At 35.6% G+C, this 22,807-nt stretch overlaps 1 protein-coding gene across 1 annotated transcript; it reads right to left on the bottom strand.

Annotated features, from left to right (window-relative positions):
• Positions 1–8,547: 8,547 nt before the first annotated feature.
• Positions 8,548–22,794, bottom strand: LOC140163173 (uncharacterized). Its single transcript, XM_072186559.1, has 2 exons — positions 21,763–22,794; positions 8,548–11,926 (listed from the first exon to the last, which is right to left on the bottom strand). The coding sequence occupies exons 1-2, from the start codon at positions 22,771–22,773 to the stop codon at positions 11,369–11,371; spliced, it is 1,569 nt and encodes a 522-aa protein (XP_072042660.1). The 5' UTR covers positions 22,774–22,794; the 3' UTR covers positions 8,548–11,368.
• Positions 22,795–22,807: the final 13 nt, after the last annotated feature.

The raw sequence follows: 22,807 nt of genomic DNA, 5'->3' as shown, positions 1-22,807 counted from the left end.
AGACCCAAACATTCAACTCTGACAACCTTTTCCAACCTTATTTTTTTTTAAATATTGATGTTTGTGCCGTGTTTTTAGAGCATGGTTTTTTCGTCGCCTTAGAAACAATTTAATCGTTTTTTATCTTCATTTTCATTTTGATCCAACATTATCATTCAATATTCGTGTTGACTATGTCATCATTGCCGTATCATCATATTTTTTTTCTTCTTCTTCTTCTTCTTTTTTGGCATAAATCACTTTTTCTCCTTGGTGTAGATTATTACGATAGTGAGTGGAAAAATTGAAATAAAACCTAAAACTCTGGCAACTGAGTGCGCACGAATTTTCTTGCTGAGCCAAGAACGGACCATGAAATGCGGAAATTGCCGCGGAGTGGCCATCAGGTTGCGTTTGCTCGACGCACTGAATTTTAGGGGGATGTTATTAAATATATCATTAAATATAAACGTTTTTTGCTTTCAAGGTTTAGCATGACCAAAACAGAAACAAAACGACAACTATAATAAAAGCCAAACGGCGTTGGAGTTGGACAGTTTAGGAAACTGAAGGCCCAATTGAAGACATTAATTTTGGTGAACATTTATTTTTACATTATTTTGCTTTAAACATAATGTGTAGTAGTATGACCAAAACAGAAGCCAAAACATATACATTATTTTTTTTTAAATCCATACGCGAGGGGTTGGCTAAGGGGGTGCTCCCTGGTAAGTTGCACAATTTAGGAAAAGGCGCAAAATATTTTACACTACTTTGCTATAAAATATCGTTACGGTACTTAGCTTGACCAAAACAGAATAATATATTTAGAAACCTACACAGGAGTTATCTGAGGGAGTGGTCCTCTTACTCCTCTGATGAAAGAAGCATGAAAGCTTCCTGAAACGTCACCTGTCAGAACTTTTTTGGTTTTTCCCAACTTTCCGATGTACACAGAAGGCTCACAGACGACAAAGGATGAGAGTGGATGACGATGGTGGTAAACAACGTAATTAACAATTCAATTTTGAAGTTGGCTTACATGCAGAGTGGCAACACACATCAATGATGGATGGAGACTGTTGGATGATGAGGGTTGGCCAGGACGCGGGCTCGCATAAAGGTTTGCCCGATTGCCAAATTTTGACGCCATGCAACCAAAAACAAAGATTGATATGCCCGTTGGACAACTAGATTAAAAATGACAGATATGATTAAAATTATAAACTTTTAAGGAAGCATATCACTGGGTAAATTTCACATTCAAATACCTGTAAAATTATATTAAAGCTGCTTTTAGAGTCGCGACGATTAACGCACGGGAGAGAAGGGATGCTGCCGCGAGTGTCCGCCACCCGGTCCGCCATTAGATGTTTGATTATGCCTTTTTGCCCATTTTCTCATAACTTTCGTCAAATTTTGCCCATCTCGATTCGCCTCTCAACCTCCTTTAGTCCTCTTTGCTCACCTTCGCGGAAATCCTGGTGACGATGCGTATTAATATATTATATAAAGATGAAACCGTTTGAAAGCCTGTATAATGAAGTTGAGTAGAGAAAAGGGGCATTTCGAAATTTCATAACTACGCCCTCAAATTACTACGGTGTGTCTCAAAAAACATAGGATCTGTGAATTGGGGAACTTAACTTAAAATATTGGCATTAAAATTATTTCTTAAAAAATTAAAACTGTTTTCTTTAAGGGTAGGAGATGTGGTATTGTTGGTCGAAGCAGCCAAAAAAATCAATTTTTATTGTCTAAATCAATATATTATTGAAAAATAACACTTTGATGTTTTGCAAAAGTTCATTCTACAAATCATATATTTTGAAAACTTGCTTAATTTATTGTTATTAATGAGTTATGTACATTTTACAAAAGTGTTGTTGTTTAAGCCCTCTTTGCAACATAACTCAAAAACCACAGGACCTATAAAAGCATTTCTGTGATATTTGAATTCTTCTACACGCTCGCTAGGAAATGAGCACTGCAATTTTTGCCGAAGCTCACTACCATTCGCAAGATGTTGTGAACTACCAAATCGCAACACTTTAAAATAGTGTATTACCTTAATATGATCAAAATCCGTTCATGCGTCAGAGATAATCAGTGATTCTACAAATTAACTGGTTTATGTTTTTTCTTCTTCTTCTCCTTCTCCTTCTCCATCCAGTACATGTCTACTTTAGCTCTGATTTAAGACCTCATTTGTTGAAATTGGTTGAGAATTCAAGAAATGGTGAGCTAAAACATAAGGAAGGAATTGCACTTTTATGTTCTAATCAATGAAAGCATGACGCTAGTTTTATTATGCTAATCAATGCAAAGTCCAGCACTAGCTCTATTGTTCCAAAACTCTTTGTTGTTTAATTCTAACAGGGCATGCAATGAAGAAAACTTGTTAATTTGCATCTTCCTTCAATCAAAATATAGATGAAATAATGGTATGTGCCAGTTTGCAGTGTTACACTGCAGTACTTCAGGAGTGAGAAGGAAATCCGTCCCATCTTTGTATAGGATGACTCCATCCCGATCCAATACAAAAGATGGGGTGTATGTCAGTAGCCGATGTTTCACACCATCTTGTTACTATTAAAATTAATGCTGTGTGTATCCCATGTCTGCAAGGATCGGGGCTGGCCCATCAGGACTGTGGTTTTATGGGATTATATTAAGAGATCCAGGGCCGGGATCCAGGGAATGTACTTTTCTGATTTTGATTATAAGTGTTTGTTCAAGTACTAAGGCACCACATCCAATTTGGTCTTATATAGCTATCGGTGCCCAGTTAGATACCGACGACTCTTAACATCACACCCTGGAGATGTAATAAATTGTATCAAGCATAATAATTAAAAGTTCTATGCAACTTGCTATTGTTTTTCATTAAAAAAAAAAGGAATGCACTGTACAAATGTTCAGGGTACGATAAAAAGTGTCATCGTTACCTCTTCGCAAAACCGATAGTGCTATAGGACCAAAAAAGATGTTGTGCCTGATGCCCATTGTTGCATAGTGTGCATATTGTAGGGGAGGGGGTGTATTAACACAAGAAAGTATACACATGAAACAATGAGCATTTTTAATTAATAAATAACATTTAATTCTCACATGAAACAACCAGTATTTGAAGAGCTGAATTCCAAAACCACTTACATTCAACAGCTGCTCTGAGTTAAAATTTATTATACTTTGATTACCTTTACATAACATTATTGGGTTAAAGTGAACATATCTGGTTCATCTTGATATTATCAAATAAATTTCATCAAATTATGATAACTTAAACAAATTTTAACTCAGAGCAGCTATTGGATGCAAGAGGTTTTTGAACTCCTTTCTTCATTTGAAGACCTGAGCGCAAGAAGACCGTAAGTCTACTTGGCCCCTCAACATGTATAAATGAAAGTTGCGCATAGTTACGTATAGTTTGGTAATGTTTTATACATGTTCAGGGGCCAAAACAAATCTTTCACAACCTTTCATGATGTTTTCACCCTGGAACATGTATTAAACCTTATAAAACCCTAAGAAACTATACGTAACTTTAGTGTATCCATGTTGAGGGGCCAAGTGGACTTACGTTCTTCTTGCGCTCAGGGCTTCATTTGTTCTTTAATAAATAACACGTAATTCTCATAAACAACTTATCAAAATATTGTCAGCCTGCTACGCCTTTTGCCTAAGTCATTTGCTGTAATTTTGAGAACAAACATATGGTTCAAGCATGCATTTAAACATATTTATTCACCAATCTTTGCACAAGAACAAATGATTATGATACAAATGAAACTATGATAATCCGAAATAATTAGGGTGATCACGTAACTGATGCATACTTGAACCACATTTATTTGTTCTTTGTTCTCAAAATTACAAAACATGACTTAGGCAGTTCTGATTGCTCATATGTTACCCGTTGATATGGCAATGACCAAAATTGTACTGTCATTAAAAGGAAGTTATTTAATTTTACTGTCATAATTGTATTGTCTTCCAAATGTGAAATGGACATTTTACTGTCTTCTAAATGTGCCATAATTTTACTGTTTTCTAAATGTGCCATAATTTTACTGTCTTCTAAATGTGACACAATGTTACTGTCTTCTAAATGTGCCGTAATTGTACTGTCTTCTAAATGTGCCATAATTTTACTGTCTTCTAAATGTGCCACAAATTTACTGTCTTTTAAATGTGCCATAATTTTACTGTTTTGTAAAAGTGCCATAATTTACTGTCTTCTAAATGTGCCATGATTTTACTGTCTTCTAAATGTGCCATAATTTTACTGTCTTGTAAATGTGCCGTAATTTTACTGTCTTGTAAATGTGCCGTAATTTTACTGTCTTCTAAACACGGTTGTTTGATGTATATAGAATTGGCTTCATTATTAACTAAATGCAAACTATAGATGGCGCTATTTATCCTAAATCATATTTGTTTATTTGCATGAGGTAGGTGATTAATACTACCATTAAAACAGCTGGAATAGGTGAAACAAGCAACAAGCTAATTTTATAAACATATTTTATCAAACAATAAAAGGAATTATTTGTAATAAAAGCTTGAAAGAGTAATTTCCAGTAACTAAATAGCGCTATAAATTTTGTCATTGATAGGCACATTTTATATCCGAAAAAGCTTTAAAAAATGCTATAGAAGTGAATAATTTTGTAAAAGAGGGGGAATTAAAGTTGCGAATGACTCAAAATCATCTGTATACATTAACATGATATCGCTTTTAGCTGTTTAAGCCTAAAATTTGGTTGTACATTATGTTTTGCTTGAAAAACTAATAAATGTTCCCATCAAACAACCGTGTAAATGTGCCATAATTTTACTGTCTTCTAAATGTACCGTAATTTTACTGTCTTCTAAATGTGCCGTAATTTTACTGTCTTCTAAATGTGACATACCTTTACAATCTTCTAAATGTGTCATAATCACTATTTTACTAAATTTGAAATTGGGAAAAAGCACATTTTCGGTTTGCTTCTAGCAAAAGTCGGACTGAATCAAGAACTAAAAGCTGCGCTTTGTTCTAACTATTTTTCACTCATTCCGGATTCATGTATTAATTATTATTATTATTATTATTATTATTATTATTATTATTATTATTATCGTTGTTGTTGTTGTTGTTAGTTGGAAAAAATAGATTCTATATAATTGTAAAACAGAAGCATGGATCTATCTATGCATATACAGTCTAGAATAAGAATATAAATTAAAATATCACAAGTATCGTTTTTCAGGTGACCAACTTTGGAATTAAAAGTGCTCAAACCCATTACAGGTGAGCGTAGAAACAAATTCAAAGTATAGACCTCTGGAAAAGGCAACCGTTACATATCCAATGATCGTAAGTGAGGGTATGCTGTGAAACTAGTAGTAACGGTTGCCTTTTCCAGAGGTCTATACTTTGAATTTGTAAATTAAAATATCTCAAAAAAGTAAGTACCCCACCTATATATTTGCCAGTATTCAAAAACGGGCTATTGTATTACAAATGCGTTGGAAGCAGAATTTATACTTGCGCATTGTGACACCTCATTTGATACAATAGCTCAGAACACAATAAAACACCGGTCAATTTAATGTAGTGAGGTCCAGACTTGAAAGTTGCACTTACAACAATTCAAAAACGCTCAGATATCATTACACAGATTTCCTTCCATTACAGCCTGTCTTTAAAAAAATTGTGCAAGTAAAAAGCGCCCTCTTTGGCAATTAGAAAATACCGTTGTGACATTATGCTTACATTAACGTGACGGGCGCAGTTTTAGCTCTCAAATGCCGTTTGTTCTGTTCAATTTGCTTGTTCCAATTTTGAGATATGTTTATTTAACAACGAAAGGGTAGAATCACAATTGTGCCACTTTTACTAGGGAAGAGAGCTGTACATGTAAATCAATGATAGCTGATGTTGATGCGTCTAATGCACTCCCCCTTTCGGGGCGCATGCATTAGACGCATCAACATCAGCGCGTGTGCATTATTTTGTCTAATATCTCTCCCAACAAGTAATACGCGTTCTTAAAACCTATAACATGTATAAGTGCGCAATATTTGTTTGTCTTTTAACATGTCTGAAGTGACTAAGAGAACAGTTTTTACCATGATAAAATCATTGACATGCACATGTATTTAATTTTTACAGCAGAATGTGATGTATTTATTTATCTTTGAATCTCTTTTAAGGCCAGAGTAATGGAAGACACATTCGTCCACGACCGAATTTGAGATTTTTTGATATTTATCAACACTAAGATGTATTCTTTCACTTGAAACTGATAAAATACAACTTGCTAATATTTATTCGTATTTTTGCTTGATTTATTTCACTCTTTTCAACTCTAAAAAGTCACATGGCTCAAGACAGCTTAGTAAATTGGCGGGAAATAATGAGTCAGAAATGCGAGAATGCGAAATATTGTGATTACGCGCGCGATTCGCGTCGCGTGACGCGGCGCAACTCTGCGCGTATGTCCAACGCAGTCAAGACGCATTCGGTATGTTGTTAACGCCAGCAAATGTGGTGTAAACAAAACAAAAATTTGCAGTCAAAATGCCACTTAGATTTTTTAATTATTTTGAATTTTGGCGCACTGAAAGCAGAGATTATAGATTCAAAAAAAAAAAAGATGCATATTTAGACCATGCACCAGATACAGCTTTTACAAGTGTGAAAGTCTTACCGTTTTAAAATTTAAGGACGTTTTATGCATAATTTTGACATTTTTTTACTAAAACGTCGATTTCTCAGAGTTCACTTTTGACAATATTGCGCGATTTTTGTGACAAGATAACTCGAAAAATATGCAAGCAAAGGGTAAACTTTTTGCACTATCCTTTAGAGTACATCAAAGTCTAGGGAAGGTTTTTTCATTTTTTTAAAATATTTGTTTTAAACAAAAATATACATCATTATGTGCAATTTTAGCTTAATAGAGTGACAAAATGGCTTTTTTTCACATGTTTTTTCAATATTTCGAAAAAGAGACGAATTTCGAAAAAATAAAAAAACCTTCCCTAAGTTCATGTCTCTTCTTCATGATAAGCTAACTGAATTTTTTTACTCCGAACGGATTTTTTTCTAAGTTGTCACAAAAAATTGGGGTAAAAAGTGAATTTTTGTGAGTTTTTCAAAAACTTGAGATTTTTGAACAAATCTGACGTCACCATGGGATTCCTTGACTCATTTCCTTTCCAAAAATGTATAGTTTTATATACTTTGGACATACAATTCAGAAATAATGAAGTTCAAAAAGGTCCATGTTCTCTCCCATTACTCTGCCCTTTTAAGTGGAAAAAAGAATCGTCATTCCTGCATCATGATAAAACAGTAAAAACAGTTAGAACATTTTTGTATTGTGTAATTGATGCATTCTTTTGATTTCACAAAGGAACTCTTGATAAACTTGATGCTATCACTTTTACATGTAAAGCCCTCTTCCCTAGTAAAAGTGGCACAATTGTGACTTTACCCCTTTGTCTTTAACTAAACATATCTCGAGATTAAAACAAGCAAATTGAACAGAACAAACAGCATTTGAGAGCTAAGACTACGCCCTTGACGTTGATGTAAGCATCATATCACAGCAGTTTTTTCTAATTGCCAGAGAGGGCGCTTTTCACTTGCACAATTTCTTTTGAGACAGGCTGTATACTGAATACAAAGCAATAGGATTTACTGCAACTTTCAAATATTGGGTTACATTGATTTAAATATAATGTACGCTGTGACATCAATATTTAGACAATTGCTACAAATGAGGTGTCAAAGTGCGTAGATATAAATTCTGCTTCCACCGCAATTACATATATGTAATAATATCGCCCATTTTTGAATAATGGCCAGTATTTAAGGGGTTAGTTACTTTTTTTGAGATGTTTACAACTATTATAGTTGGACCACACTCCGGATCTTTTAAGACCTTAAAGGAAAAGAGACTTTGAGAGTGGTCCAATGTGACCATTATTCATCTTTCTGATATTTCTTGACCATTAATGATTTCAGTTTTCTCAATTGTCTTATTGGCACATTTATTTATTTATTTATTTATTTATTTATTTATTGCACTTTATAACTGGCATATTATATTGCACATACGGTACATTAAATTTTTAAAAATATCATAAAAGGAACAAAAATGTCCAGTGAATGGCTGTAACGAACAGGTGCTGTGCACCTCTAAGACCCCCACCAAATCCAAAAAGAAGGGGAGAGAAAAATAAATCAGATGTTGTAAAATGCAGGTTAAATCAAGATTGCCTGCAATTTAGCCAATTACAAATTTTATTTTCCATTATAGTGGCGTAAATGGTTGGTTAAATTTCAGCCATTGTTTAAGAGTTTAAAGCACCAACGATTTTTTTTATTCCGTGTACTTGGGACTGGTTGGGGGAAAAACACACGGCAGAGAAGTAAGCCACGAAAAAACTCCTGTGAAATGCATGAAAAAGCACCAACGTTAATATGAAATGATTGCCATATTGTGTTTGATTTACCTATAACACTATTGACTACAATGCTCAAATAAACAGCAGCTGGTCACGTGACCTGGCAACAACCTGAAATTTGCACCCCTACTGTATCTTGAATAACAAAACAAACATTTTTTATGAACACCTCTTTTGTCAAAATTGGAGCACTTGTCAAAATTGGAGCATACTATATATTAATCCCCCCCCCCCCGCGTTAAGGCAATAACTGAACGTAGTAGTACGTATTAGATAGGTCGAACTATACATTTTCTGAATCCAAATGACTAAAGAAATACCTTTTTAGTAAGTCGGTGTAAAGTGTGATAACATTTTCACCTCAAATTTTAATTCGGTTCAATTGCTATGATGCTCAAAATCAAAAACTGCTACACATATTAATGCATAAAAGCCACTCTGGCAGTGAACCCATTTTACTATCCATTCCAGAAAAATGCAGCATTAATATTTTGGGATTAAAATATATTATCATGTTTAGCCAAACGAAACATAGCTAAATCCTAATCCTTTAGTTAGTTCTAACAAACAATAAAAGTCACATTTTAATATTTGGTCAGTTTTTTAAAATAAGGGCCAAAAACATGCGTTTTTAGGGTGTTATTCGTATGCTGTGACAATCAAGCCCAAACACGTGTATTGAAACTTATTTCAGGTTATGCATTCAAATTTGTTCACAAAACGTTTTCTAATACCTTTAATAACCATTCATCAAAATTAACATAAACTAGACTTAGCTGTGGTCTAAGACGACGAACACAGCCGTGTTGTGACCCCTTAATGACATTTGACCCCAAAATATATGAAAATCCCATAAACATTGGCTAATGTCAACGTATGTGTGCACGTGGCATCACTTTGCCATGTTATTTGTGGCAGAAGGGGCATGTTGAAGGCTTTTTTGTCTCAGACCGGAAGTGACCCCTTAATGACCTTTTACCCCAAATAAAAAATACCACGTATACACTGAGTAACATCAATTCATGAGTGAATGTACCGTCTCTGTGCTATATTTTTCTTGGCTGATAAAGTTTTTTGAAGTTATTTCGTTTTATACCGGAAGTGACACCTTAATGACCTTTGACCTCAAATCTGTGTACACCCCATAGACACTGAGTAATAACAATGCATGTGTGTAAGTGGCATCACTGTCCTATGTAATTTGTGGGAGAACGTGCATTTTAAAGGTATTTCGTTTTATACCGGAAATGACCCCTTAATGACCTTTGACCCCAAATAAAAAAATACCATAAATACATTGGGTAAACACAATTCATGTGTGAACATACCATCACTCTCTTATGTTTTTCTTAGTTTATACAATTTTTTGAAGATATTTCGATTTATACCGGAAGTGACCCCTTAATGACCTTTGACCCAAAATATGTGTACACCACATTGACACTGGTTAATAACAATGCATGTGTGCAAGTGGTGTCATTGTCCTACGTAATTTGTGGGAGAAGATGCATTTTAAAGGTATTTTGTTTTAAACCGGAAGTGACCCCTTAATGACCTTTTGACCCCAAATAAAAAAAAAATACCACATGTACATTGGGTAACTGCAATTCAAATGTGAACATACCGTTACTGTCCTATGTTTTCCTGAGCTAATAAAAAAAATTGAAGATATTCCGTTTTATGCCGGAAGTGACCCCTTAATGACCTTTGACCCCAAATATGTGTACACCTTATAGACACTGGGTAATTACAATGCATGTGTGCAAGTTGCGTCACTGTCCTACGTAATTTGTAGGAGAAGGTGCATTTTGAGTTGAAATCACGTTTTTGACCCCTGTGACCCCAGCGTGACCTTTGACCCCACGAGTTTCATGTGACATGTAGGGGCAAGGTCAATGATCATTGTGACGAAGTTAGGTCAAAATCGATGTAAGCATGTGAGTGCTAGAGCAAATGTAATGGTTGACAGAAGAAAGAAGAAAGAAGAAAGAAAGAACCTGTAAGAAAAAAGACACAGCCGTGACTAACGTCACGGCTGTGTAAATATGAAAAATTTATGAGCAAATTCATGGCCTATACTTCAAAATTTGAAAGCTTAGGCAAGTGCCATTTTTTTAATTTAATGACCGAAATTGTAAAATGTCAAGCCAAATTGCATGTTTTTGGCCCATTTCCCCTCAATTTGCATAACTATTAAAATTAGACTTTTCTTGCCAGTTAGAACTAAAGGATTAAAATTTAGCTATATTTCATTTGGCAAAACAAGATAATATTTGTAATCCGAAACAAATTAGTGCTGTATTTTTCTGGAATTGGGGAGTAAGTTATTGCACACTAAATCATCAGTGTTCCCAATCCAAAATCCGTTGAACCACAACACAGAACTAGAGCAACTGGAACTATCCCTATGTCGTAGTCACACACAAAAGAAACTAGAAACGCAATGGTTATCGTCTACAAACACAGCAATGCCATGTTTTGCCATTTTGCATGTTGGCCCAATGCCAATAACGGTGCAAGTTCCTTCAATGTCCGATGTCATTTTTGACAGAAGAGCTATTTTGAAGGCACGTAGTCTTCGAATCTGGATAATACCAATGCATGTTGTGGTATAACTCTGACTCACAAAAACCAGACACTGTGCACATTCGTTACCATAACATACTCCGCCCTCAGCACACACAGATATATCGTCCACAGAAGTTGTTTAAAACAATGAAAGCACTTAACTTTTTTGTAGCGTACACGCCTATTGGGCTATTCATGTTCTAATCCATACACCACCCAGAATCTCCCACTCAGGGGGTGTATATTTCCAATGGGATCATTCATTCAGTTAACCCCATTTGAAATTCACACTCCCTGTGTGGAAGAATAAGATCTTGTCTTCCATAGGGAGTGTATGGATTTCAACCGGAATAGCCCATTACGGTAGTTCCTTATACTTAACATCATAGTCCAAAATCCAACTTTGCATAGGATCGTGTTGATGAAAAGCAGCTACAAAGGACATCATTCCTGATCGTATATCGGTCACTATAGGGGGCAACGTTGAGAACACCACATTCACTTGATCAACTATCACAACCTCTACTTGATAATGCTTATAACGGCAGTCACATGATGTCTCTATAACCAACCCAAAATGCGTTCTGCGTTCATATATGAATAAACAATCATTTAAACTAACCACTGTTGTTGGATGGTCGAATACAGTGTGTGGTATCTGATGCCAATGCTTTGTAACCTTGGCCTCATCAGTTTTCTCAGATAGTGAGCAAACGCAGCGAGTACCATCAACATCAGGATCTTTGCATTTGTCATATACGGCGAATGTACTTATTCTACGATAATGCATAAGTTTCATCAAAGTTCTGTTTGAGGAGTGTGGAGACTCGTGGATGACAACACTAAACACATCTGATGACTGAGGAGCATTGGTTCCGGGTGGTATGTGGATGTTCATTTCCGTTACTGTGACAGTCTGAAAGAAAAAATAATTAAGAAAATAGAGTTGCATTTCATAAAACTACATTACAAGACCGGCTTAATGATCTTATCAAATTTAATGGGTTGGTAGGGAGTAATTTCAGAATTTAAATCCCCTCCACCACCACCACCAAAATCAGTGTTAGTGCTGTCATAATGGTTAGAGTTAAATATTATGTTATTATGGTTAGGGTTATTGTTGTGGTTGTGGTTAGGGTTAGTGTTATATTTATGGTTAGTGTTATGGTTAGGGTTAGTATTATGGTTAGTGTTAGTGTTAGGGTAGTGTTATGGTTAGTGTTATGGTTAGGGATAGTGTTATGGTTAGTGTTAGTGTTAGGGATAGTGTTATGGTTAGTGTTATGGTTAGGGATAGTGTTATGGTTAGTGTTATGTTTAGGGATAGTGTTATGGTTAGTGTTATGGTTAGGTATAGTGTTATGGTTAGTGTTATGTTTAGAGATAGTGCTATGGTTAGTGTTATGGTTAGGGTTAGTGTTATGGTGAGGGATAGTGTTATGGTTAGGGATAGTGTTATGGCTAGTGTTATGGTTAGGGATAGTGTTATGGTTAGTGTTATGGTTAGGGATAGTGTTATGGTTAGGGTTAGTGTTATGGTTAGTGTTATGGTTAGTGTTATGGTGAGTGTTATGGTTAGGGATAGTGTTATGGTTAGTGTTATGTTTAGGGATAGTGTTATGGTTAGTGTTATGGTTAGGGTTAGTGTTATGGTGAGGGATAGTGTTATGATTAGGGATAGTGTTATGGTTAGTGTTATGGTTAGGGATAGTGTTATGGTTAGCGTTATGGTTAGGGTTAGTGTTATGGTTAGTGTTATGGTTAGGGATAGTGTTATGGTTAGTGTTATGTTTAGGGATAGTGTTATGGTTAGTGTTATGGTTAGGGATAGTGTTATGGTTAGTGTTATGTTTAGGGATAGTGTTATGGTTAGTGTTATGTTTAGGGTTAGTGTTATGGTTAGGGTTAGTGTTATGGTGAGGGATAGTGTTATGATTAGGGATAGTGTTATGGTTAGTGTTATGGTTAGGGATAGTGTTATGGTTAGTGTTATGGTTAGGGTTAGTGTTATGGTTAGTGTTATGGTTAGGGTTAGTGTTATGGTTAGTGTTATGGTTAGGGATAGTGTTATGGTTAGTGTTATGTTTAGGGATAGTGTTATGGTTAGTGTTATGTTTAGGGTTAGTGTTATGGTTAGTGTTATGGTTAGGGATAGTGTTATGGTTAGTGTTATGGTTAGGGATAGTGTTATGGTTAGTGTTATGTTTAGGGATAGTGTTATGGTTAGTGTTATGGTTAGGGATAGTGTTATGGTCAGTGTTATGGTTAGGGATAGTGTTATGGTCAGTGTTATGGTTAGGGATAGTGTTATGGTTAGTGTTATGGTTAGGGTTAGTGTTATGATTAGTGTTATGGTTAGGGTTAGTGTTATGGTGAGTGTTATGGTTAGGGATAGTGTTATGGTCAGTGTTATGTTTAGGGATAGTGTTATGGTTAGTGGATAGTGTTATGGTTAGTGTTATGGTTAGGGTTAGTGTTATGGTTAGTGTTATGGTTAGGGATAGTGTTATGGTTAGTGTTATGTTTAGGGATAGTGTTATGGTTAGTGTTATGGTTAGGGTTAGTGTTATGGTTAGTGTTATGGTTAGGGTTAGTGTTATGGTTAGTGTTATGGTTAGGGATAGTGTTATGGTTAGTGTTATGGTTAGGGTTAGTGTTATGGTTAGTGTTATGGTTAGGGTTAGTGTTATGGTGAGGGATAGTGTTATGATTAGGGGTAGTGTTATGGTTAGTGTTATGGTTAGGGATAGTGTTATGGTTAGTGTTATGGTTAGTGTTATGGTTAGGGTTAGTGTTATGGTTAGTGTTATGGTTAGGGATAGTGTTATAGTTAGTGTTATGTTTAGGGTTAGTGTTATGGTTAGTGTTATGGTTAGGGTTAGTGTTATGGTGAGGGATAGTGTTATTTTTAGGGATAGTGTTATGGTTAGTGTTATGGTTAGGGATAGTGTTATGGTTAGTGTTATGTTTAGGGATAGTGTTATGGTTAGTGTTATGTTTAGGGTTAGTGTTATGGTTAGTGTTATGATTAGGGATAGTGTTATGGTTAGTGTTATGGTTAGGGATAGTGTTATGGTTAGTGTTATGTTTAGGGATAGTGTTATGGTTAGTGTTATGGTTAGGGATAGTGTTATGGTCAGTGTTATGGTTAGGGATAGTGTTATGGTCAGTGTTATGGTTAGGGATAGTGTTATGGTTAGTGTTATGGTTAGGGTTAGTGTTATGGTTAGTGTTATGTTTAGGGATAGTGTTATGGTTAGTGTTATGGTTAGGGTTAGTGTTATGGTGAGTGTTATGGTTAGTGTTATGATTAGGGATAGTGTTATGGTTAGTTGTTATGGTTAGGGTTAGTGTTATGGTTAGTGTTATGGTTAGGGTTAGTGTTATGGTGAGGGATAGTGTTATGGTTAGGGATAGTGTTATGGTTAGTGTTATGGTAGGGATAGTGTTATGGTTAGTGTTATGGTTAGGGTTAGTGTTATGGTTAGTGTTATGGTTAGGGATAGTGTTATAGTTAGTGTTATGTTTAGGGTTAGTGTTATGGTTAGTGTTATGGTTAGGGTTAGTGTTATGGTGAGGGATAGTGTTATGGTTAGGGATAGTGTTATGGTTAGTGTTATGGTTAGGGATAGTGTTATGGTTAGTGTTATGTTTAGGGATAGTGTTATGGATAGTGTTATGATTAGGGATATTGTTATGGTTAGTGTTATGGTTAGGGATAGTGTTATGGTTAGTGTTATGCTTAGGGTTAGTGTTATGGTTAGTGTTATGGTTAGGGATAGTGTTATAGTTAGTGTTATGTTTAGGGTTAGTGTTATGGTTAGGGTTAGTGTTATGGTGAGGGATAGTGTTATGGTTAGGGATAGTGTTATGGTTAGTGTTATGGTTAGGGATAGTGTTATGGTTAGTGTTATGTTTAGGGTTAGTGTTATGGTTAGTGTTATGGTTAGGGATAGTGTTATGGTTAGTGTTATGGTTAGGGATAGTGTTATGGTTAGTGTTATGTTTAGGGATAGTGTTATGGTTAGTGTTATGGTTAGGGATAGTGTTATGGTCAGTGTTATGGTTAGGGATAGTGTTATGGTCAGTGTTATGGTTAGGGATAGTGTTATGGTTAGTGTTATGGTTAGGGTTAGTGTTATGATTAGTGTTATGGTTAGGGTTAGTGTTATGGTGAGTGTTATGGTTAGGGATAGTGTTATGGTCAGTGTTATGTTTAGGGATAGTGTTATGGTTAGTGTTATGTTTAGGGTTAGTGTTATAGTTAGTGTTATGGTTAGGGTTAGTGTTATGGTGAGGGATAGTGTTATGATTAGGGATAGTGTTATGGTTAGTGTTATGGTTAGGGATAGTGTTATGGTTAGTGTTATGGTTAGGGTTAGTGTTATGGTTAGTGTTATGGTTAGGGATAGTGTTATGGTTAGTGTTATGTTTAGGGATAGTGTTATGGTTAGTGTTATGGTTAGGGTTAGTGTTATGGTTAGTGTTATGGTTAGGGTTAGTGTTATGGTTAGTGTTATGGTTAGGGATAGTGTTATGGTTAGTGTTATGGTTAGGGTTAGTGTTATGGTTAGTGTTATGGTTAGGGTTAGTGTTATGGTGAGGGATAGTGTTATGATTAGGGGTAGTGTTATGGTTAGTGTTATGGTTAGGGATAGTGTTATGGTTAGTGTTATGGTTAGTGTTATGGTTAGGGTTAGTGTTATGGTTAGTGTTATGGTTAGGGATAGTGTTATAGTTAGTGTTATGTTTAGGGTTAGTGTTATGGTTAGTGTTATGGTTAGGGTTAGTGTTATGGTGAGGGATAGTGTTATTTTTAGGGATAGTGTTATGGTTAGTGTTATGGTTAGGGATAGTGTTATGGTTAGTGTTATGTTTAGGGATAGTGTTATGGTTAGTGTTATGTTTAGGGTTAGTGTTATGGTTAGTGTTATGATTAGGGATAGTGTTATGGTTAGTGTTATGGTTAGGGATAGTGTTATGGTTAGTGTTATGTTTAGGGATAGTGTTATGGTTAGTGTTATGGTTAGGGATAGTGTTATGGTCAGTGTTATGGTTAGGGATAGTGTTATGGTCAGTGTTATGGTTAGGGATAGTGTTATGGTTAGTGTTATGGTTAGGGTTAGTGTTATGGTTAGTGTTATGTTTAGGGATAGTGTTATGGTTAGTGTTATGGTTAGGGTTAGTGTTATGGTGAGTGTTATGGTTAGTGTTATGGTTAGGGATAGTGTTATGGTTAGTGTTATGGTTAGGGTTAGTGTTATGGTTAGTGTTATGGTTAGGGTTAGTGTTATGGTGAGGGATAGTGTTATGATTAGGGATAGTGTTATGGTTAGTAGTGTTATGGTTAGGGATAGTGTTATGGTTAGTGTTATGGTTAGGGTTAGTGTTATGGTTAGTGTTATGGTTAGGGATAGTGTTATAGTTAGTGTTATGTTTAGGGTTAGTGTTATGGTTAGTGTTATGGTTAGGGTTAGTGTTATGGTGAGGGATAGTGTTATGGTTAGGGATAGTGTTATGGTTAGTGTTATGGTTAGGGATAGTGTTATGGTTAGTGTTATGTTTAGGGATAGTGTTATGGATAGTGTTATGATTAGGGATATTGTTATGGTTAGTGTTATGGTTAGGGATAGTGTTATGGTTAGTGTTATGCTTAGGGTTAGTGTTATGGTTAGTGTTATGGTTAGGGATAGTGTTATAGTTAGTGTTATGTTTAGGGTTAGTGTTATGGTTAGGGTTAGTGTTATGGTGAGGGATAGTGTTATGGTTAGGGATAGTGTTATGGTTAGTGTTATGGTTAGGGATAGTGTTATGGTTAGTGTTATGTTTAGGGATAGTGTTATGGTTAGTGTTATGTTTAGGGTTAGTGTTATGGTTAGGAATAGTGTTATGGTCAGTGTTATGGTTAGGGTTAGTGTTATGGTTAGTGTTATGGTTAGAGTTAGTGTTATGGTTAGTGTTATGGTTAGGGTTAGTGTTATGGTTAGTGTTATGGTTAGGATAGTGTTATGGTTAGTGTTATGGTGAGGGATAGTGTTATGGTTAGGATAGTGTTATGCTTAGTGTTATGTTTAGGATAGTGTTATGGTTAGTGTTATGGTTAGGGTTAGTGTTATGGTTAGTGTTATGGTTAGGATAGTGTTATGGTTAGTGTTATGGTTAGAGTTAGTGTTATGGTTAGTGTTATGGTTAGGGTTAGTGTTATGGTGAGTGTTATGGTGAGTGTTATGGTTAGGGATAGTGTTATGGTTAGTGTTATGTTAGGGTTAGTGTTATGGTTAGTGTTATGGTTAGGGTTAGTGTTATGGTTAGTGTTATGGTTATGGTTATGATTACGGGATAGTGGGATAGTGTTATGGTTAGTGTTATGGTTAGGGATAGTGTTATGGTTAGTGTTATGGTTATGGTTAGTGTTATGGTTATGGTTAGTGTTATGGTTAGTGTTATGGTTAGGGATAGTGTTATGGTTAGTGTTATGGTTAGAGTTAGTGTTATGGTTATGGTTAGTGGTTAGTGTTAGTGTTATGGTTATGGTTAGTGTTATGGTTAGGGTTAGTGTTATGGTTAGTGTTATGGTTAGGGATAGTGTTATGGTTAGGGTTAGTGTTATGGTTAGTGTTATGGTTAGGGATAGTGTTATGGTTAGTGTTATGGTTAGGGTTAGTGTTATGGTTAGTGTTATGGTTAGGGATAGTGTTATGGTGAGTGTTATGGTTAGGGTTAGTGTTATGGTTAGTGTTATGGTTAGTGTTATGGTTAGAGTTAGTGTTATGGGTAGTGTTATGGTTAGGGTTAGTGTTATGGTTAGTGTTATGTTTAGGGATAGTGTTATGGTTAGTGTTATGGGTTAGTGTTATGGTTAGTGTTATGGTTATGGTTAGTTAGTGTTATGGTTAGTGTTATGGTTAGGGTTAGTGTTATGGTTAGTGTTATGGTTAGGATAGTGTTATGGTTAGTGTTATGGTGAGGGATAGTGTTATGGTTAGGATAGTGTTATGGTTAGTGTTATGGTTAGGATAGTGTTATGATTAGTGTTATGGTTAGGGTTAGTGTTATGGTTAGTGTTATGGTTAGGGATAGTGTTATGGTTAGTGTTATGTTTAGGGATAGTGTTATGGTTTGTGTTATGGTTAGGGTTAGTGTTATGGTTAGTGTTATGGTTAGAGTTAGTGTTATGGTTAGTGTTATGGTTAGGGTTAGTGTTATGGTTAGTGTTATGGTTAGGATAGTGTTATGGTTAGTGTTATGGTGAGGGATAGTGTTATGGTTAGGATAGTGTTATGGTTAGTGTTATGGTTAGGATAGTGTTATGGTTAGTGTTATGGTTAGGGTTAGTGTTATGGTTAGTGTTGTTATGGTTAGGATAGTGTTATGGTTAGTGTTATGGTTAGAGTTAGTGTTATGGTTAGTGTTATGGTTAGGGTTAGTGTTATGGTGAGTGTTATGGTGAGTGTTATGGTTAGGGATAGTGTTATGGTTAGTGTTATGTTAGGGTTAGTGTTATGGTTAGTGTTATGGTTAGGGTTAGTGTTATGGTTAGTGTTATGGTTATGGTTATGATTAGGGATAGTGTTATGGTTAGTGTTATGGTTAGGGATAGTGTTATGGTTAGTGTTATGGTTATGGTTAGTGTTATGGTTATGTTAGTGTTATGGTTAGTGTTATGGTTAGGGATAGTGTTATGGTTAGTGTTATGGTTAGAGTTAGTGTTATGGTTAGTGTTATGGTTAGGGTTAGTGTTATGGTGAGTGTTATGGTGAGTGTTATGGTTAGGGATAGTGTTATGGTTAGTGTTATGTTTAGGGTTAGTGTTATGGTTAGTGTTATGGTTAGGGATACTGTTATGGTTAGTGTTATGGTTAGGGTTAGTGTTATGGTTAGTGTTATGTTTAGGGATAGTGTTATGGTTAGTGTTATGGTTAGGGTTAGTGTTATGGTTAGTGTTATGGTTAGGGTTAGTGTTATGGTTAGGGTTAGTGTTATGGTTAGTGTTAGTGTTAGGGTTAGTGTTATGGTTAGTGTTATGGTTAGGGTTAGTGTTATGGTTAGTGTTATGGTTATGGTTATGGTTAGGGATAGTGTTATGGTTAGTGTTATGGTTAGGGATAGTGTTATGGTTAGGGCTTATGGTTAGGATAGTGTTCTGGTTAGTGTTATGGTTAGGATAGTGTTATGGTTAGTGTTATGGTTAGGATAGTGTTATGGTTAGTGTTATGTTTAGGGATAGTGTTATGGTTAGTGTTATGGTTAGGGTTAGTGTTATGGTTAGTGTTAGTGTTAGGGTTAGTGTTATGGTTAGTGTTATGGTTAGGGTTAGTGTTATGGATAGTGTTATGGTTATGGTTATGGTTAGGGATAGTGTTCTGGTTAGTGTTATGGTTAGGATAGTGTTATGGTTAGTGTTATGGTTAGGATAGTGTTATGGTTAGTGTTATGGTTAGGGTTAGTGTTATGGTTAGTGTTATGGTTAGGGATAGTGTTATGGTTAGTGTTATGGTTAGGGATAGTGTTATGGTTAGTGTTATGGTTAGGATAGTGTTCTGGTTAGTGTTATGGTTAGGATAGTGTTATGGTTAGTGTTATGGTTAGGATAGTGTTATGGTTAGTGTTATGGTTAGGATAGTGTTATGGTTAGTGTTATGGTTAGGATAGTGTTATGGTTAGTGTTATGGTTAGGGTTAGTGTTATGGTTAGTGTTATGGTTAGGGATAGTGTTATGGTTAGTGTTATGGTTAGGGATAGTGTTATGGTTAGTGTTATGGTTAGGATAGTGTTCTGGTTAGTGTTATGGTTAGGATAGTGTTATGGTTAGTGTTATGGTTAGGATAGTGTTATGGTTAGTGTTATGGTTAGGATAGTGTTATGGTTAGTGTTATGGTTAGTGTTATGGTTAGGATAGTGTTATGGTTAGTGTTATGGTTAGGATAGTGTTATGGTTAGTGTTATGGTTAGGATAGTGTTATGGTTAGTGTTATGGTTAGGATAGTGTTATGGTTAGTGTTATGGTTAGGATAGTGTTGTGGATAGTGTTATGGTTGGGATAGTGTTATGGTTAGTGTTATGGTTGGGATAGTGTTATGGTTAGTGTTATGGTTAGGATAGTGTTATGGTTAGTGTTATGGTTAGGATAGTGTTATGGTTAGTGTTATGGTTAGGATAGTGTTATGGTTAGTGTTATGGTTAGGATAGTGTTGTGGATAGTGTTATGGTTAGGATAGTGTTATGGTTAGTGTTATGGTTAGGATAGTGTTATGGTTAGTGTTATGGTTAGGATAGTGTTATGGTTAGGATAGTGTTATGGTTAGTGTTAGTGTTAGGGTTAGTGTTATGGTTAGTGTTATGGTTAGGGTTAGTAGTGTTATGGTTAGTGTTATGGTTATGGTTAGGGATAGTGTTATGGTTAGTGTTATGGTTAGGGATAGTGTTATGGTTAGGGTTATGGTTAGGATAGTGTTGTGGTTAGTGTTATGGTTAGGGATACTGTTATGGTTAGTGTTATGGTTAGGGTTAGTGTTATGGTTAGTGTTATGTTTAGGGATAGTGTTATGGTTAGTGTTATGGTTAGGGTTAGTGTTATGGTTAGTGTTATGGTTAGGATAGTGTTATGGTTAGTGTTATGGTTAGGATAGTGTTCTGGTTAGTGTTATGGTTAGGATAGTGTTATGGTTAGTGTTATGGTTAGGATAGTGTTATGGTTAGTGTTATGGTTAGGATAGTGTTATGGTTAGTGTTATGGTTAGGATAGTGTTATGGTTAGTGTTATGGTTAGGATAGTGTTATGGTTAGTGTTATGGTTAGGATAGTGTTATGGTTAGTGTTATGGTTAGGATAGTGTTATGGTTAGTGTTATGGTTAGGATAGTGTTATGGTTAGTGTTATGGTTAGGATAGTGTTATGGTTAGTGTTATGGTTAGGATAGTGTTATGGTTAGTGTTATGGTTAGGATAGTGTTATGGTTAGGGTTATGGTTAGGATAGTGTTATGGTGGGAGCGGACTAGGTTTTACAATTACCCACAACACCCCCATATCCAGGGAATTATGATGCACTGTAAGCTGGGAGTAACCGATTAGGGGTATGCATAGTTTCGTATTAATATGCGCATGTTCCAAACCCACAAGCTTAATTCTTTCTGCAACAATGAATCACTAACCGCATAGTTCGAAGCAAAGTTCATTATTGTTAGGGTTAGGGTACGGGTTTGGGTTAGGGGGTTAGGATTAGGGTTAGGGTGAGTCAAGGTTCATTATTGATCGGAGATTATATACGTATTTATCAGTACTAATATACTAGTAATAGTATATTGTGTGTATATGCACTTTATTCCGTAATCAATAAGTATGATAAACAAACACCTTTCTGGCACAACGACTCAAAGCACAGTGGTGTAGGAATTGTACTATGGATCCATAGATTGTGGGTTCAAACCTCAGGTAAACCTTTGTAGAGTTTTAATTCTAGTAGATTTCTTTTTATTTTATTAAGTACCACTGTGTGTATGTACTATGTGTTATCGAATTGCGGCCCATTATGGTTGCAGAAAGAAATTACGCGACCCGCAACTCATTGATTGGAAGACAGTCTAACAACGTTATAGTGGGGGCCATATAATGCATACATGCATTTAGTGCAATTAGTCCGAGAATTCTACATTCCCCTTAAAGGAGGTAAGGACAGTACCTGAATAGTGCATAGTATTTGTTGACTTTAACAAACTTTATCCAAATCGAATCATACGTCAAACTTTACTTACCTTAATAACTTTTTCCTGTACTTCAGCAATCCATTTTCCAGCAAGACGTTGACAAGACCCAAATCCGATCGTGTTACCCCATTTAGTCGCCATAAATTCTTTTTGGATTTCATTATTGATTTGTCCTATTGCAAACTCTGCCATTATTACTACTTTTGTGTCGTTTTGTAATCCATAATTAACACGTCCTTCATCACAAATGCATTTTCCAGATGTTGGTGTTATCCCCATGGATTTACATGATCGTTTTGGATCAATGGGAAAGAATAATCCATTTGGATGTGTATCGAACTTTTTATCAACAACAAGACTGTTGTTGTTAATGTCCGGAACCAATGTTAATAACGTATGTCGCAGATCCAAAATATTGACCAACCTATCCTGGTTAACGTCTAATGCTCTCATTTTGTCAACGCCAAGTTTGTCTTTTAAATCATTCGAAACAAGCGCAAACAGTACAGTATGAGAAATTTCTATCTTAGATTCCTTTGTCGTTTTTAGAAATGTGCCATATGAGTTACCGTGGTCGCCAAATATAAGTGTAAACGTGTTCTTTTGTCGACTTAGGGATGTGATAAGCTTAGCGAAACTTGCATCTAATGTTTGAATACGACGTCCAGTGGCTTCATGTCCAGTATTAAGATCTAAAAAGGTGAAGAATGGTCTTCCCGCTAAACTCAATTGTGTCTGTAACATTTCTAAGTAAGAAAGTATATAATCTGGTTGGTACTGTCCATTGTAACATATAGCAGTATGTTCATAATGACCTTTCAACGGGTTCGTTATTTTGTTAGCTTTCATAATTTCACAGTTAGCTAATGATATACCGATGTCATCGACTCCTTTTTCCGATAATTTTTCCTGCAGTAATTCCCACGCACCGGCGAAATTTTTCTTTTTATTAGTCGGCATTCCCAGAAATTTTGGAATACCACATGGACAGCCATTCATACTCCATGTCCAGCAAAGATCATCAATCCATGTGGTATAATGACCTTTACGTTGAAACATATTAAAGAGATCGCCGATGGGGACTCTCGTTTTA

Source organism: Amphiura filiformis, chromosome 10 (assembly GCF_039555335.1).
Source record: "Amphiura filiformis chromosome 10, Afil_fr2py, whole genome shotgun sequence".
Taxonomy (NCBI): Eukaryota; Metazoa; Echinodermata; class Ophiuroidea; order Amphilepidida; family Amphiuridae; genus Amphiura; species Amphiura filiformis.
The sequence above is the reverse complement of the archived record's forward strand: the minus strand, read 5'-3'. Positions and strand labels throughout refer to the sequence as shown.

What these genes read in the sequence shown, in the direction of transcription:
- LOC140163173 (XM_072186559.1), bottom strand. Translation starts at nt 22,773, where the DNA reads ATGTTTCAACGTAAAGGTCATTATACCACATGGATTGATGATCTTTGC. An exon ending in TACAGGAAAAAGTTATTAAG is followed by an intron (nt 11,927 to 21,762) that starts GTAAGTAAAGTT and finishes TTTTTCTTTCAG; the next exon opens with ACTGTCACAGTAACGGAAAT.